At 44.2% G+C, this 18,635-nt stretch overlaps 1 protein-coding gene across 4 annotated transcripts in view; it reads right to left on the bottom strand.

Moving 5' to 3' along the window:
* Window positions 1–707: 707 nt before the first annotated feature.
* LOC119025863 (caskin-1-like) overlaps window positions 708–18,635 on the bottom strand; it is a 38,993-nt gene continuing 21,065 nt past the window's right edge. Inside the window, exons 11-21 of one of the 4 annotated variants that reach the window (XM_037109880.1) lie at window positions 16,446–16,544; window positions 16,170–16,354; window positions 15,425–15,506; window positions 13,089–13,156; window positions 11,156–11,260; window positions 10,512–10,613; window positions 10,213–10,351; window positions 8,209–9,014; window positions 7,491–8,133; window positions 5,264–5,891; window positions 708–2,675 (exon numbers count right to left, since the gene is read on the bottom strand). In XM_037109880.1, coding sequence (XP_036965775.1) covers window positions 2,579–2,675; window positions 5,264–5,891; window positions 7,491–8,133; window positions 8,209–9,014; window positions 10,213–10,351; window positions 10,512–10,613; window positions 11,156–11,260; window positions 13,089–13,156; window positions 15,425–15,506; window positions 16,170–16,354; window positions 16,446–16,544 — 2,954 coding nt within the window. In that variant the 3' untranslated portion in view covers window positions 708–2,578. Of the gene's footprint in view, window positions 2,676–5,263; window positions 5,892–7,490; window positions 8,134–8,208; window positions 9,015–10,212; window positions 10,352–10,511; window positions 10,614–11,155; window positions 11,264–13,088; window positions 13,157–15,424; window positions 15,507–16,169; window positions 16,355–16,445; window positions 16,545–18,635 lie in introns of all 4 variants that reach the window. The other 3 variants (XM_037109891.1, XM_037109875.1, XM_037109896.1) reach the window with 3 other exon arrangements.

Genomic DNA, 18,635 nt, shown 5'->3' on the forward strand with positions numbered 1-18,635 from the left:
TGTCACCCAGTCAAGACCTTTTGAAGAGATCAAAATATCAAGATATACATCATGCATTGCGATATAGCCTAGAAATATTGTGACATTGATCTAAGGCCATGTCGCCCAAGCATATTTTGGTTTTAGTTCCAGTTAAGGCAAGTCTCCACAGTGATATCTGAGACAAAAATAAGCAGGGCTATGGGAAGAATTCAATAACTACTGAGGTTGAAAAAGACCCTCCACCAACCAAACCTTATGCAATTTTCTGAAAATTTAAAAAAGTAACTAAATTTGATCTTTGAAAATATATTTATTGTTCCAGTTACATTTTCTGTAAATATCACCTCTACATTTTAGTCCAAATGTTGTCTCAACACCTTCTTTATAATCCTAGCTAGGCTATATCATTCTGATAAAACAAATAATCCTGTATTAACTTCCAAAATGTAAAATACTTACTGTAAAAAATATCACAGTCAGCCTTAAAAAGTCCCATTATATTTAATACTTTTAGAATGTAAATTCCTATAGTTTAACCTCCCAGAATCTCAGAGATGTTGCAGATCACATGACCCTGAACGTGTAATGTAACCTGCGTTCCATCAGTCTCGGTGACGGCCCTGTCCCGCTTCAACTGGTCCCGCTTCAACTGGTTCCAGTACGATGTGAAAAAGTCTTTCCAACAGAGTGAGAACGGCTAAAAGAACCACGCTCAAAGAGTCACATCAGGTTTAATTTATACATTTATTCTCATCACAGCTGTACAGGAATGCATCGTCACAGCAGAAACACAACCTAAACCCAACCGTCACAACACATCCAGAACTCAACCATTAAATGTACAGGCTCAATCAGCTCACCTCAATTCAATGTCTATAATTATCATCAATATTATTATTATTATTAGAACCATCTGTCTCTCAAATATATCTTTGTTTTCAAAGAGCATAAAAATACAAGTGGACTCTTCATTGGGATGAACATTGGTGGTTGTTCCACTGTCTGGCCTACATGGAGGGACCACTGAAAACTGGGGAGCTGAGGAGGAGCGGAGCCAATTTATTACAGCTTACAGGAGGGGGGTGGGTGGAGTTCATAAGAGCTCGTACGAGGCTTCTCAATGGTTACAGGAGGAGCGCAGACAGGGTGACTGATTTCAGGGATCATATAGGACTCACGACTCAATCTATAAGCTATTTTTTGACACCACGCACACACATAAGGAGCGAGGGGGTTTGTAAGTTTTAAAAATGTGAGAGTGAAACCAAGAAGAAAAAAAAAAGACAAAAAATAAATACAGAATATGTGAAAGAACACTACCAAGGCACAGAGAGATGCAGAGTAAACAAAACAGACACGGAGGGAGATAAAAAGTTGGAGCGGGGGTTAGACAAGATGGAAGGTGGGCAGATTAGAGGCAGTTTCACTAACCAACACTAGAGGGAGCTCTAACAGCTCAAATACCCAGGTATATTTTAAACTCTATGTATGTATACTGGATGTACTATATAAAGCATTGAAATATAGGATTATCTTTTAAAAACACTGTTCACTGCAGCAGGACAAAGGGATACACCGCATGAGTGTGCTTGTATATATGTGTCTTTGCATGTAAATGTGTGTGTGTGTGTGTGTGTGTGTAGATTCATTTCCGAGCAAACCTCCATAGATGGAGCTAAACACCAACAAAGCAGAACACCAGTGAGAATACAACCAATGTCATGTGCATGTGTTTTTGTGTGTGTGTGTGTGCGTGTGTGTTTTGTGTCTCAAAATTCATGGACACACATCTATATCGTGGTTCCGATCATCAGAATAAACTACTGTACGAGTGGGAGGACATTGACGTGAGCATCAGCAGGGAGTACACGCACTCGTAAACAACAACAACAACGGCAACGATAACAACAACGGCAACAACAACGACATGGAGAGAAGACAACACACAGGTCAGGAAGTCCGGCTAACCACAATCCTCCACTCACACGGAAGAGAAACAGAGGCTACGATTCATCTGGAAAAATGACATCGCAGGAGTGAGACAGACTCAGAAAGCGGCCCGTCTTTGCATGTGCTTTGAAAAAATTCTCTCCGGTGTCTCATCTGTATGCGTCTTGTCTAACTACCTAGCTATCTATCTATCTGCCTGTCTGTCAGTCAGTTTATGTGCTTATTTTTGCAAGCAATATGCTTATCTGTCTGTCTCCCTGTCTGACTGAGTTGGGATCTCTGCCAGAGTCTGTAGAGATAAAAGGATGAAGAAAATGATTGTGCTTCTCGATGCACGCAGCCGTCCGAGGCTGGGCGGCGGGCGACTCGCTGGGCTGCAGAGGTCAGAGGTTGTGTGGGAGCGGCCTCCTCGCATCGGGAGGCGTGCTAGAGCTACCGCACCAGACAAAGAGGAACTCCCTCCTCAAGTGTAATGTACAAGGCTACATGAGAAGCGCTCGCGCACATGCTCAGACACACGCACACACACTCTCTCGAAGCGCCAGCATCGAAGCCTTGGGAGAGTTTTTCTTGAGACACCTACACATGATGGAGGGGAGAGAAAAAGGGGGGGGGGGCTTGTTGGAAACGAGACGATGGCAGGAGATCAGTCCAGCATTGCGTCCAGTTGGTCTGCCAAGTCGTCAAACATGCTGCCGATGTCGTCCAAGATGGAGACCGTCGCCTTTTTGCTGGAAAGAGAGCTGGAGAGCAAAAAAAAAAGAAGAAGAAGAAATTTAGTCAGAGTAGAAGACTGGAAACTGTGGAGAGAGAGTGAAGTGGTTTTGAAAGTATTCTTCCACACATTGAAAATCAACATGTATATAAAACTCTCAATGAAAACTGTTGTGCCCCTCAGATACAAATGAAGCTCCTGGAGGATAACATCAAAGATCAGTTCACCCAAAAATGAAAACTTAGTCATTATCCACTCGGCCTCATGCTGAAGGAGAGTCAGGTGAAGTTTCTTTGTCCACAAAACATTTCTGGAGCTTCACAGCAAAAACAGGGTTTGACAAACGTTCTCCTTAACAACTGAAGTAGAGGGGGAATTTTTTAAACTGTAAAAACAAGCAACATCTCACCTGCTGTAATTCAAGCCTCTAATAGCCCCAAGATAATAGTAATGAAAATAGATTGAAAAAACATTATTTGCCCACTTGCCAACCTTCCCGGTTTTCCCAGAGGACTCCCCTTTTTTTTTTTTTTTTTTTTTACAAGAATACTGCAGTGTTGTTTTGCTGAGATGTCAATGAATCTTTTTCCTGGACAACCAAACCATCAGCATGGGGGGAGTAGAGTGAGTAGAGGACTGATTTTTTTAAACTTAACTTCTTCTTTAACAATTCTTTAATCCTGCGATAACGCAGTTGTTCCAACTCTTGAGGGAGACATCTCACTCCGTAGCTGCTAAATGTCGCACTGTGTTCACCAGCCAGTCATTAACCTGCAGGTGAACGCAGTCAAACTGGGTTTTTAGCGCTTTGCTGCTGAAAACAGCTGCCTGCTGCTTCAACACGGTGAGAATGAACCGAAATAGAAGAGTGAAAATGAGCTGAAACTTGCCGTAAGCTGAGTGGAGCTGCAGATTTGGGTGACAGTCCTCAGTAGGTTCATCACACTTCTATTTACACTTCTACATAGTTATTATAAAAATATTGATCATAGCTGCTTTGCATGTAGAATTGTAAAAATATTCATCAGATCACAACCTGTTTTTTATTCTATTTATGTTCAGAAGGTTCTCTGAAAACCCCATAAATGTATTTACATAGGATTTCTCTCTTTGTGCCATCTCTCTGCTGGATTACGACTGTTGAGAGAAGTACCAGGGATTCACAGCATGCAATTTGATATCGAGCAGCCTCACTGCCTACTGTTCACTCCACTCACACTGTCAGAGCTGCATTAAGTCACTGCTAATTCAAACGTAACAAGTCCTCCTGCTGCGCAGGAAATGCAGCGCGTTTGTTTGGTCGTCCCGTAAACCGACGCACCGGTTGATCTTCTGTTCTATTTCTGTCCAAGTAGCTGCTCACAGTTCTCTGTCGTATTAAAACACACTTCCTGTTAGCACCGTAACCAAGACCACCGGATCAACTATGACTGAAACCTGAGGCCCTGTCATTTCACCACATGGCAATTGGCTATATATACTTTGTTTTGGTCTGTTTGTTTTGAAACTCTACAGTTACACATCAGTGAGGCGAACATCAGAGCTGTCTGTTAATAACAGTTTATCACCTTTGAAAAAGGCGACAAAACTGAGCCCACTGCGGCACAGACCTTTAATTTGGAAGTGAATGGAAGTGATTTGAAATGTTGAATGTTTTTTTTTTATTTATTTTTTTATCAGGTCTCCACTAAAGTGCAAACTTCGGCTCTAGCTCGCTTGAAACTCAATGATTAAATGTTCCTCTGGAGTTTTAATTGACTCGCCTCCTTGAAGGAATAGTTCAACAGTTGAGAGAGAAAAAAAAAAAAAAAAGCTTTTTCGCTCTCTTGCTGAGGGCGAGATAAGAAAGTCGTTGCCAGTCGGACAGCGCAGGTTGCCATAGTGACTGAACCCGACTGTGATTCCCCCCGAGAGACTCTAACAACACAAACTCCTTCAGACACAAAATCCTGCTTAACATTTTCTTTACATTCAAAGGTTTTATTGAGCTTTTTAGTAGATGAAGTGTGGAATACTCATTACAGGCTCGCTAACAGACTGCGTGAAAAAATAAGAAAACAACATCAAAAGGATCAAAAATCTGAGTGCAAATGTTGTGTTGCCAAATCGGCCGCTTCCACACATTTTCAGTCAGAATGCTAAGCTAGGCTAACCCCCTAGCTTACCTGGATATCGTCTGCCTTCTGTTCGTTTTAATTGAACTGGATGGTAGTTTCGGTTCATGGTGCTCAAAGTGCCCAAAAAAAAAAAAAAAGTACATTTGAAAAAACAAAACAATGGCTCTTTCCAGAAATCATGACTCAAGCTAATCCACAGAAGTTTCAGAAGCAGTTTCATGTGGGAACTATCCTTTTACTAACGAACTGCACCCTCGAACTGTATCGTCATGCAGAGGGAAGCGCGCATCGACTCGTGACAGCGTCAAAGCCAGGTGAACTTTTACTTGGCGCTTGAAACGCGTCCTCTGACTTTGCAGCTCATCATCGTGTGAGGAAGAGCTTATTTATGCTCTGGTTCTCTCTTGGATGCCAACAAGTAGCCCTGAGAGGCTTTTCCTGGAAATAAATGGTACATGTTTATGTGGTAAATCTGCAGATTAACTGTATAAGTACTCACTCATTTTGTGTGTCCTCCTCTCTGATCTTGTGCTCCACAGCCTGCACTGCTGCTGCCAAGGAGGCACTGGTCTCCTCCAAACGATGCTGCACCTCCTCCTTCTGCTCTACTTCCGCTACTTGACCCTCCACCTCTCTCAGATTCTCCTTCTCCTCTCTCTTCCTCGCCTCCTCCTCCTCCTCCTTTTGCCTCCTGTGCTCCCTCTCTTTCCTCCTCTCCTCCTCTTCCCTCCTCCGGTCCTCTTCCTCCTCCATCTCCCTTCCTCCCACCAGGTCGATGGAGAGACCGGCGATGGAGGAGCGGGGAGGTTTGACAGGGTGCGGAGAAGGGGTGGAGGGACTCTGGGCCGGAGAGGGGGAAGCAAGAGGGAGTCCCGGAGAGAGGGAGGGGGCAGAAGGGGTGTCAGGAGCTGGGAGAGGGGCAGAGGCAGAGAGCGGGGAGGAGAGCTTGGGGGCCGGGGTCGGGGTCTGGGTTGGAGTCGGGGTCGGGGTGGGGCTGGCTGCAGCTGGACTGGTAGCAGCAGAAGTCGGGCTCATGGTAGCTGTAGCTACTATTGTTTTGCCTGGTTTAGGTGCTGTCGGAGGCCCACGGGGTTTGGGGGACACAGGAGGAGGAACACGCTTCGGCTCTGGTCAGAGAGAGAGGCAGAGAGGACGATGTCAGTTTTCTTACCGCCTGCAGTATTCACTCAGATCATCTTCGGTCAAAGCGTCACCAATAAATAACATCTTTACCTACATCTTCAAAGGGTTATTGGGAGATGATTCAGGGATTTTAGAGGCGGACAAGGTGATTACGTTTTCATTAAGATCACCTTTAGCATAATCATGGTGTTTTCATTACTTCAGAAGGAGCCTTTCATATCTACAGAGGGAGCCCAGTCCTCATCGCTTGGATTCAATAAGGGACAACCTGGACACAGCAACATTTGATTGCTGCTCAGCGACCCATGAAGCTAAAAAAGTTTTAAATTCCTGGATGTAAAAACACCCAGATCTTTGCTTTAGCTTCCGCAATTGAGCGGCCCTACAGACTTCAACCTGCTTCCAGTTTACCCTCCACTCACTTGAATGACGATAAAACAATTTAACTGTGCGTCTCTTCTAGACTTTCTAAATGCTGTCGGACCGATTGGCTCAAATTCTTACAGTGAAACGAGTCATTTTGCAGCGTTTTACAGCCGCTTCTTTCACAACGTCAGCCTATGCGAAAGTCTTTTTGGGCCGGTGTGCATTACATGACGCATTTACACAGTTTGGCCACTTTGTCAAAATAAACTAAATCACTTACCACCTACACCACTGACCTTTAAGAGAGCTATTCCCTTCAGTTACTCACCTTTCTAGTTCTTAATCACAACTTCCCCAGAACAATAATAGTATGATCATGTCATCATAATACAAGTTCACTGCAAGTCTGTAACTTATGATATTAAATTATAATGCATTTATTGTAATGACATCCTCACTCTTATGTTAATGTTAATGATCTGTTGAAAATATTACAATGTTGTTTTCTCAAAGTTGCTGTAAGCGATATATTTGAAATTAAAACAAGTGTGAAATAGCTCTGTGTGTTTCCATTTCCATGGAGAATTAGGACTTTCTGCCTCAACATTAAAACATTAGCAGGTATTAATCTGTAATATACATATTTATCAATAAACAGGTCTCTTGTCTGTGGGGTCATTTTATTAACGTTTTGTATTAAAGAAAAGTAAAATGAGTGGCTGAGCAAACAACTAGAAGCCAATAATATGGCTGTGAATTGTAATAAACCCTCAAAACTGTGTCAAAATTTGTAATGGGTCACTAAAAGGGTCAGGATATGAAATTCAGTTCATTTGGTTTATTAATAAGGTGGACCAATCCCACGGTCGCTGTAGGTGGTAGCACTTACTTTGACTCAATCATGCATAGTAATAATTTTCAAAGACTGTAATTAAATGTTCAATTTAGCCACTCTGCTGTTCACATATTTATTTAACATTTGCCGGATTCAGTAAAGCTTTAACTTCTGCTGATGGAAGTAATTTATATTTACAGATTCAGCCAGAACATTTCAGAATAAATATACAGTGTGAGGGTAGAAGAGGTAGGAACATGTAATAGGATGCTTAATTTGTATTAAATGCAGGTTCATTTTGAATATATGATGTTTGTGGGTAAATACCGGTCTTCATGCATGTGTGTGACTGTGTGTGTGTGTGTGAATGTGTGTCTCTCACCAGGGCTCTGTGCCGGGTCAGTGTTATCAGGACCGGGTATGGGGACCCTGCGGGTCGGGGTCGGGGGGTCAGTTTGTCCCTTCCTGATGGTGACTGTGGACGGTTTAGGGGAGACCGGAGGCTTCAGAGACTTCCTCGCCTCCATCCACTCACAGCTCTCTCTGCTGGTCTCCGTCCTATCAGAGACCTCGGACACCGGCCTCCGCCTCAGGACCACGCCGCCGTTCTGCTGCGGCTCGCCTCCGCCCTTCTGACTGCTGGGAGAGTCTGATTGGTTATTGCTTTGAATGACCCTTTCTGTTTGCTCGGACGTGCGCGGTCTCCTGCGTATGGTGTCGGAGCCGGTTGTCATGGTAACAACAGTGGTAGCCACGGGTGCAGGTGCTTCAGAGTCCGTTGCCAGAGGACGAGGCTTCCTTCGGAGTGTCGCCATGCCATCTGTGATCTCTGTCGCTGAGGAGACCACGGTGGAGCGGGGCCGGGGCTCTGGACGTTGCTGGGCTGGTTGCCGAGGTAACAGGTCAGTCTGATTACCAGGGAGGCCCTCTGGTCCGCTGATGGTCCTGCGCCGACTTAAGACATCGTCATCCTCAGATCCAAGACCCCCTGCTCCTGCCTGGCGACGAAGAGTAGGAGGACTCACCTGGAGATCATAGGACTGTCACACATATCGTTAACATTTCAAAATTCTCACAAACACACTGACACACACACCCACCTGTAGGTAGTTGGTGCTGCCTCCCAGATTCCTTGGCAGGGTTTTGGCTCCACCCACGATGGAGGTTTCCAGCATGGCAGCGAGGCTGCGAACACTCCCAGAAGCCCCCTCTGATCTCTCCAGGCCTGCTGAGTCCTGAGATCTTCGAGCTGATCCCAGGCTGCCGCAGTCACTGGCTCGCCTCTCTCGATAGGTTGGCAGGCCCAAGAGCCCCTCCACCTGTCCCACTCCCTCTCCCTCCCCGTCACCCCCGGTGATGGAAGAACAGGACCGTTTAGGTGGTGTGGGGGGCCGACCTTTCCGACGTGGACGGAGGGTGACGGATGATTGGCTGCGGTTTACAGTGACATCATTTGGGGCGGGACGTGCGGAGCTGCTGCGGCACACAGTGGCGTATCTTGAGTCTGATTCTGAGCCAATTAGACTGTGAGTTCTCCGCCGCTCCTCCTCCTCGCTGGGCAGGCGGAGCAGCGGCACCGACGAATCCACAGCCGCCATCTGGGTGGAGGGGCGCGGCCGAGCCCTGGGGGAGGCCTGCTGGGTGCGGGCATGTGGTGGGGTTTGTGGTGGGGTTTGTGTGGGTGTGTGGGGAGGGGTCTGGGCATGCGTGAGACCCGGGCGAGGTTTAGCCAGTGGGCTGGGGCCACCGTCCCTCTGCTTCCTCACCTCCTTCCGGGGCTCGGAGCTGGTGCTGCCACCCGGACTGGATGGAGGTGTCGAGGGACTCTGAGGAGGCTCGGAGCTGCTTTCTCCTCTCTGTATCTCCTTCAGTCTCCTCACCCCCAACATCAGCTTCTTCTGATGGCCTGAGGGGAGGCAGAGGTGTGGAGGAATAGTTATTGTCAGATAGAAAGAGAATAAAACATATGTGGACTTCAAAGCTAAAGGAGGGTGTTGGAAAAGAGCGTCTGTTCCTGGAAAAATGTAAATTTAACCCATCCTGCGCTTGCAGGCATTATCGTTACATCTGACTGGTACCCAGCCTCAGAACGTTTGAGTTTTTCTGATGGGTCTATCTGTATTTTAAAAATCTTTTGAAAGTATCCATATTGAAATACAGAGAAAATCAAGTTCAAGTCTCCCTCCGGTCATAAATAAGTATTTCTTTCTTTCTACAGTTGAATGTTCGAGCTCCAGAAGGCTGTTTTCACATTCACTGACTGGAGGAGTACAGTTTGTCTGTGCTCAATGACTTCACAGATAGTCTGGAAGCACATCCTGGTCAAATATTCATCTTACATCTTGTAACCAACAGTTAAACTCTGAAAGTGAAAAATAATCACATATTCATAGATCCTGGAATTGTACGTCATTCTAAGGACTGTTAAGAAACATAAAGTATATGTTTCATCAGTCTCATTATCCATACTTTTATAAAATACCATTTTTTTGCTAATTATCATATGTGGCCAAATGTGTTCCAGTTAACCATGGTGGTTGGCCCCCCTCCAGTCAGTTTCTCTTCCTGTCTAATGGTCAACGCTCTCACTCAAACAGAGAATGGGGGTGTGGTTAAATGTCATACATAATCCATTACCATGGCAACCAGACTGCCGTTCAAACAAAATCAACATCATGAGCCTGGATTAGCCTTAGCATTGATATTAGCATGGCTAAGCAATGGCGTGAATATGAGCAGGTATAGTGACGGCTGTCACTCAAACTGGGCAGCTGCAGAGTTTGTTCTACTGAAGTCATGGTTCCATTTCAGCTTGAGCACAAAAAAACTTGGCTCATCAACATTGTCAGCAAAGAAAAAATAGGAAATATAAAAATGACAAAATACACTGGAGTGGAACTTTAAATGCCACCAAATCCTGCACTCTTTTGTGAATTGTAAAGCAACACAAGTGGGATTAATATTCTTAAAATAACATCGGTACAGACTACAGACTTGTTATGACTGACGTGTCTCAAAAAATGATACATTTACGTGAAGGGAACAAAATCAAACTGTTATCGTATCGTTTTGATTCCTAGATTAATAACGTAGCTGTGTCCTACCGAGCTTAGTGATGCCAATCTCTTGCAGATCCTCCAGGCTGATGTCCGAGATGAAGTCAATGTTTTCATACCCGTTCTGCACCAGAACCTGGTAGTACTGACTCAGACCGAGGTGAGACAGCCAGTCTCCCAGATTCGCCTAAAGCGCACACATGTACACACACACACACAATTACACAAGCCACACATTACAATCTGACTGTATTCCGCAGCATGTGTAGGTATTTGTGAGCATGCAGCTGCCAAAATGCAACATTTCCCACTTCGTCTACTCTGTGCAGTGCACGTGAGGGCCTTACAGGCTTGTGGTCAGGCAGCCAGTCTGTGGAGGGCAGCTTGCTGATCTCTGATGTTAACTTCTTTCGATGTCCAGGCTTCATGACCCCGATAGCCGTCAGGTCCTTCAACGCAAAGAACACTTAGTCACATCAGGAAATCAGCGCACATACTGTAGGTGTTTTTTTTTTCTTCTTTTAAATGTAAACAGCTTTATGTGCACGTTTGACATTTGTACATGAGCAGCATGTGGTATGCCCTCGGGAATATTTTGCTTTGGATAATCTCTGGTGAGTGTCCCCTGCCCTGAGGGGGTTTACGTCATACCATTGTGTCTGCTTCAATACACAAACACATACACAAACACACACACACACAGGCGCGCCGGCACTAAAAACACACTCAAGGACAAACAGAGAGTAGCGTTTACGGCACAGACTGGAACACACGGCCATGTGTGAACACAGGTATGTAAATGAAGCCGACAGAGTATGAGGAGTGACTGGCTGAGGCTCAGGACTCACACCGGGGGGTCAGGTGACAGAGACAGGAGGGTCATGATGACATCATCCGGGTCGGTGGGGAGCTGATTTGAGAGCTGTGCTGGGGGGCGGAGCCTTGACAGACAAGGGGCGGGGCGTGAGGGGGTCAGGGGTCATGACCTTACCTCGGGGGTCATGCGGCTAATGGTGTCTAGATCATATCCCGCGGTGAGGAAGTGGGTGGTGTAGAACTGCAGCTGAAACTCACCCAGCCACGTCACTACTGCCTGCTTCTAGAACACAGAACACAGAACACTACTGCCTGCTTCTAGAAGAGTCCGCAGGGGGTTCTTCTAGAGCACAGCACACAGAACCTGTTCTAGAACACAGCATAGCAGCCCGCTCTAGAACTGAAGAACAGCATCCGCGATCCCAAAGAAGAGGAGAACGCTGATCTACAGCAAAATCTACAGCACGTTTGACAGCAAGGAACGGGAACCCTGCCCTGGGACACGCTACAAAACGGAAACCCTGAGATATTTGCACAACGTCGACACAAATGCAAAGAAAAATACCGCCGTAATTTAGTATTAAAAACTGTCGCTGTCACTTAAAAAAATGGAGTAAATTAAATCAGACTTTTCAGGAATGATAAATTGATCCCTCTGGATACAAATTACTCCCCAACAACACTGCTTATAATTCACAAATGTATCTTCAAAATAGAAAAGACATACCAGAGAACAAACAGAGTAAAAATAAAAACAAAGCATCACCACCGTTCTCTACTGATAGCTAGCCATGCAGATTTATTTGAAAAGATTTGAGATCCCGGCTACGAGACTGACCTCCGACACAATGGAGGTGAATGGAAGTTCATTCATGGTGTTGAAAACTGTGCTGATGACGGTTCTCAGTCATCCAGGTCATGGTACGTCTAATTCTTTCCTTTTGATTCTATACTTAAAAGCCTGCAACTCCTCTCCAGTTGGTTAGAACTGAGGAGGCCTCTTGGATCAGAGGTGAAAATACTGAAACATGTCCAGCTGCCTACGATACAGCACTGAGAATTAACAGAACTGTGTTTTGCCAAAAAAAGACAGCTTCACTATTCAACTATTCTGTCATTCTTCAGTCATATTTCAAACAAAGCTGTCAAACACTTGTTGGTTCCAGCTTCCTAAATGTCAGGACTTGCTGTTTTTCCTCGTCATGCATGAGTGTAAATGAATAGTCATTGGGATTTGGACTGTTGGTTGGACAAAAGAAGTGAGGAAATTAAACTGTTAGAAGAATAATATGCAGTGAAAATGATCAATAGTGTCAGGCCCCCTCACAGTTATTCTCTCAGACCTAATAAAGGCAGAACCAGGTCAAACCTGATCAGAGCGAGAGCCGCGGATTATAAACTACGAGTAAAAAGGTTTCTGTTTCATGGAGAAGTTTGCTCAGTTTGTCGCCACAATGAAATTTCCATTCACCTCTTTTGTTGTACTGTTGAGTCAGCTGGTGATTTCAAAACTGCACATGACAGATTATCACCGTTAAGGGTAAGAGGGAAGTAACGTCTTTGTCATTCTTTAACGGTTCAAATTAAGACTTTTTCAAACACATCTGAGCTGTTATTTTGTGAATGAATTTACTGTCAGAGACTGTTGGATGTGATCAACCAATGAGGACACGCTAAGAACACTACTGCTGTCGCCTGGCAACCGTTCTGTAACACACACGGGGAGTTAAACCCTCAGATTCACAGAGCACGCAGCGCTGCTGGCAGGTTCTAGAGCAGAGCGGCAGCATGTGGCCACCTGGTGTCTCAGTGTGAGGTGAGGAAGAGGAGGAGGGGGGGCTGGGGAGGTGTGGGGAGAGGGGGGCAGAAGGCAAGACAGCGACTGACTCCTCGATGCGTCTGTCGCTCTGCCTGTCTCCATGGTGACACACTCGCATGCCCATGCGCAGGGTGTCGCCCGTGTTCAGGTGCGACACGACCACCCTGGCGGACGCCCTCGCGGAGCCCTACTGACTTTCTCTCAAGCCAGAGCACTGGTTGAGGAGGAAACGGGTGCAATAGAGAGAGGAGGCCCCCAGAGCGAATGAAGCGGCCACCCAAAAACTCACTTTCCCATCATCCTCCTCTGCCTTCCGCTCAAACGACCGCTGCTCATGAACCGTGCTACTGGAGGAGCCTTGGGGTGGAGGTGAAAGGGGGAGGACAAGGGAAAGAAACAAGAAGGAAAAAGAATAAAGTACATGACTTTCAGCAATAACACACAGTTTTACCTCACTCTATTCTATTTTAATTAATCACCATAATCACCAGTAGACCTTTGTTTTAAATCCTATTAATACACTTTTTGACACGACTACTTTTATTTGATGCAGATTTCCGTGGGTGTCAAACTGGTTATTTATAACATGTCTGTCCTGGCAGTGCTATTGTTTCATCATCATTTCTTAGAATAGAGTTTTTTTGCAATTGATGATTACAAAGGAACAACTAATAACAGGGAAAACAGAAATAAGTACTGCACTCGGATGATGGAGGATGTTTGGTGTTGTCATTCAATCATGAGTCATTTCTAGTCACTTATCTAGGAAATGAAAAGTTTCTTTTAATTCTCCTTCCTCTGAAATCTTACTGGAAGTCTGTTCTGTTCTAGTAAATTATTAAGAAATGGAACCTGGAAATGAAAATAGCACCCAGTTCCTTAATTGTTTGCTTTGAAGCCAGGAAATGGTGTTATTTGTCTCGAGACAGAGCGCAATCATTGAAAGTGTGAAGCCGTGGAAAAATCAAATCAAGTCAGGTTTGTATTGTCTATGTGGTCTTTCATAATAATTTTTTGGTAACAGCTTTCCTGCTTGGCCGGCTCTGTGGTGTTTTAGCACCACACCTCCCACATATCACTTAAACTGGTGGAGTGACAGCTGATTTAAATATGCTAATTTATCTGCTTCTCTCAAAGCGAGGTTAAGAAACCAACAACAACTACAAGCACAATGCCCGAACTGAAGTGGAACAGCTGAGACATCATATAAACATCTACACAATACACTGTGTGTATTATCTTACATCAAACATAGTTTATAGACACATTGTGAATATATGAGTTCCCGTAGCTCAAACTGTTACTGGCAACACATGTACAGCTGCTACATTAATGTCAAATCGAAACCTCCTCGGAAGGCGCTACATAAAGGAAAAGTTCACCCAAAAATGAAATTTCAGTCATTATCGCTGCACAGCTAAATCACATCGCATCGTTCTCCTAAAAACTGAGGAAGATGGGGATTTGTTTTAAAACTTAAAAACATCACTGAAAACACAAAATGTTTTCATACAACTTATCTGGTGTAACCTGAGGCCATGGAGGCCCCCAAGATCTCAAAAGGATTTGAGAAGACGTTACTGACACCCTGCTTAAAGCTACAATCTTCACCGCGGTTGCTAAGCTAAAAGCGTTAGCTCGACCGTGCATCCAGGGTGTAAATAATATCTTTTAAAATATATTTGAGATTTCAGGGCTTCCAGAGACCTGGATTATGCTGGACGAGCTGTGTGGGACCATTTGATGGTTTTACTGGTTATTTTAAAACAAGTCCCCATTCAACTTCAGTTGTTTAGGCTGCAACGCCGTTTTGCTGCAAAGCTCCAGAAATGCTTTGCGGACCAAGAAACTTTGCCTGACTTCCCAACAGCCTGAGTTAATACTGACTTTCATTTTTGAGTGAACTTATCTTTTAAAAGTGGGCTCTTAACCAATGCAATCATACATGAAGTCATTCAATATATGCCAGTTACTAAATGCTACAAATTGCTACAAGCTTTTCGTTTTTAAGGCTGAATTTCATTAAACTGAAGTATTTTGATTTTTCCATCGCTTCATCCATGCAGGCTGATGCTACATGGGTTAATTACACTTCAGCCTCTTTATTCTCACTTGAAACAAGCGGCTGAAGCGTAAAACACACCACATCCTGGGAACCTAAAAGAATTTATCCCATGAAAGAGCAAGCTGTCCCTGGCTGCATTTTAGAGCAGCTTTTTATAAATAAAGCATAACTCGAATCACTTTTATACAAGGACTGGGACGGGAAACGCTGCTTGCGTCTGATATGAACAGACAGGTGGACTTTAGAGGGCCAGTTTGACTAAAAGTGAGATGAGGAAAAAAGTGATTCATAAATGCAGCGATTCAAACAAGCCCCGAGGCTCTTGTTGTACCGGTGAGCACCTTGATCTTTTTTAAATTGCTTTCCCTTTACCACAGACATTACCATTTCGTTTCATCAGCACACGAAGACAACCTTTTAAAAAAAATCACTGCTGTGTTTGATCAATTAGCAGCAAAACAGCCTTTTAACTTAAATGAAAGGCGGCACAAATGATCACTTCAGGTAGAGCTGAAGACATCTCACTGGTGCGGTGTTTGGGTGGGTTTGTGTGTGCTTACTCGCTGACTGCTCGACAGACTGCGACTGCTCCAAGAGGTGCTCCTTGGCTTTTACCGACTGGGACAGCACAGTGGCCAGGAGCTAAAAGACACACACACACACACACACACACACACACACACACACACACACACACTCGTAAAATGAAACATTTACTCAAGCATAGTCACTCAAATCCCAGAGGTGTCTTGTGACTCAGCTCAGTGAGTGCACATACAACAGACAGATTCTGGCTTGTGAACCTCTCCCTCCCGCATTTCCTGCAGTTTACCAATACAGCAGAACTCCTAGAATAAATACCTCTTAAAATAGATGAATTCCCAGCAGCACAACATGGGATTTTCACCTGCTTTGGCGAACTGCTAATTGAGGAATTTTAAGGTAACGCCTAAAAACAGCAAAGAGCATAAATTGCACTGAAGACCCTTCACTATTATGACTCTAGTTGTAACGTTTGTGTCGTTTTGAGGCCGAATGGACGAGATATCGATACTAAATTTACTATGTGAGTGATAAAAAGCCAGGAGGCCACCTGCTTAATGCACCTGATCTACTGACAGACTGATCTAAGACAGACGATGTTGCTGATCTCTCCAAATTACCAGCAAAGTGTGCAGGAAACACAGTTGTGGTTAACTCAGAAGGTAGACCAGGGCTTCCTGAAAATGTTCTGCTGTTTCCCAGAAACGTCGTGCTCTTTGCTCTGTAAAGATGTGCACAAATAAATGCAAGGACTATTCTCACCTTGACTCCTTCGGCTTGTGCGTGCAGGCCCGGAGCGTTAAGGCCGTGTGTGTTGACTCCTGGTGTGTTTGCCGGGTGTGGACTGGGTGCAGGGGTGGTCAGAACATGTGTGTTTCCAGAGCCCTGCAGGCTGCTTGATGATCGTGCACTGCCGAGGCTGCCCACACTGCCACTGCGCTCGCCACCTCCACACACAAACACACACACACGCGCGGAGTGTTATATCGAGGACAAGTAGTTTCACGTGGTTACCTGCAAACACACAAGTGAGTTTACCTGCCAGAGGTTTGCGCAGCACCCAGATATCCTCACTGGTGCTGCTCTGCTGTCCTAGAGTTGGAGAGCCTTGAGGACTCGGCTCAGCAGTCCTCGAACCTGAGATGCACAGACACACACACACACACACAGACACACACACACACGCACACACACACACACACAGACACACACTTGTTACCACTAATAGAAAGTTCTTATAAAAAATTCCAGCTAGCTACACAAACCCATATGATTAGACTATGTACTGAATATATGCTGTATAGTGCATCTCTTATAAAATATATATATTATATTAACATATTTAACTCTTTAATGAACGCCATCAAACACTCACTGTGGTTGTGCTAATAATTTTAAGACTTGTAAAATCCCACAAACCCTGAAAAAGGTTCATCATTGTGTGCTTGTCTGCACAATATCAACTATCAGAGATGCACCAATCCACTTTTTTCAGTTCCAATCCAATTTTGAAACTTGAATTTGGATATCGGCCAATACGGATACCAGTGCCAGAAAGCTTTTTTATAGATTAATACTACGTCTGCCAAAGAGGTTATGTTTTTAACTCATGTCTGTTGGTTGGTTGGTTGGATTGTCAGCAGGATTACACAAAAACTACTGAATGGATTTCCACAAAACTTAGCTGGAGGACGGGTCTCAGCCCAGAACAGACCCCCATTACACAGATCAGGATAAACGGACAGGTTGAGGAATTATTTTCTTTCTTCCTCTGATATTGTATTTTTCAATATTTTCGTTAATTTCTCAGGGAATAAATCATGGATCTTGATGTAAAAAGGTGTAGATCCAAATAAATAAAATCCAGATTTAACAGATTCAAATATGTCATATAAAGAATATAAAGTGATAGTTGCAAGAGATACTTAACCGTAGTCAGTGTGATACCTGCAGTAGATGGCGGTCAGCTCTCCCCCTGTGTGGACAGGGAAGCAGAGCATTGTACTGCTGAATGTTGCGAACAGCAAGACGTATTTTGCTGTTAGACAGCTGTGTAATACAGCGTTAGAATACAGAAGTTGTACAGTTGAGGGAAGCGTACACTTCAACAGCTAATATATTTTTAGGGTGGCTGAAATATGCCTTGCTGTTGGTCCTGTCTAAGAGCACAATGCTCTGCTTACCTGTCTCACTTCGCTCTGCTTCTCCACACAAGGGGAGAGCCGACCGTCACCTACTGCAGGTAATGCACCGACAAGGTATATGTACCTCATCAAAAGACCCCCACTGTCACTCTAAAGGAGACGGTTGCGTCTTAGCGGAGGTATGCGCTCTACTCAGCGGTATTCCAGTTCAACCTGCCTGTGTAGTAGGCTTCACATACACACAGGTGTAAGAGAGCAAAACACTTAAACCTGAACAAGCTCAAGGTCACAACGATTCATTATCAACGACTTGTATGTAGATTTTATAGATGAGTTCAGTAGAGAAGTAGAGAAAAAAAGTAGGAATAGAGAATTTCAAAGAGTGCAAAGAGAAACCGACGAGAGTCAAGATTCTGGATCGGTGACGTCAGTCTGATATCTGACCGGTGAACTACGTCTGTATCGGCACCTGATACCGATATTGGATCGGATTGGTCCCAACAGTAAAAAATATTGCACTGTTCAAGCCACAATGACTTAATTTTACATAAAACATCACAAGATTCAAACTAACTTAAAAGAAAATGTATATAAAATAGTGAATATTGCCTCTCAGCTTTATATAATATGTACAATATGTGGAGGTAAATAAAGATAGTGTCTTTAATTTGATATCTTAGTTAAAGGGTCAGTTCACCCAAATTACAAGAAAACTATTCCAGAACAATGGAAGTGGACAGAATTCGTACTGATATAAATGTTTTATTATTAATTAGGATGGTTATCTGTGTGTATCCGTTTTGTTCTTCCACGTTAGTTTCTAAAGAAATGAGCCTCCAGCAGAAATCCGCGTGATAGGACATGACTGGTTAAATATACTTTCTTGTCATTAGGGTGAACTGATCCTTTGATGCATAATTTACATACATTTACACATACTCACACACACACACACACATATATAATATATATGTGGCTGCAGTGAAGTGCTGGAACAAGCATTTAGATAATATATTCTGTATGTGGTCTTACAGCGTGGAAAGGATTCTTATCTGTGATTTAAAGTGATTCTACAGTATGTACC

Source organism: Acanthopagrus latus, chromosome 1 (assembly GCF_904848185.1).
Source record: "Acanthopagrus latus isolate v.2019 chromosome 1, fAcaLat1.1, whole genome shotgun sequence".
NCBI classification, from domain to species: Eukaryota; Metazoa; Chordata; class Actinopteri; order Spariformes; family Sparidae; genus Acanthopagrus; species Acanthopagrus latus.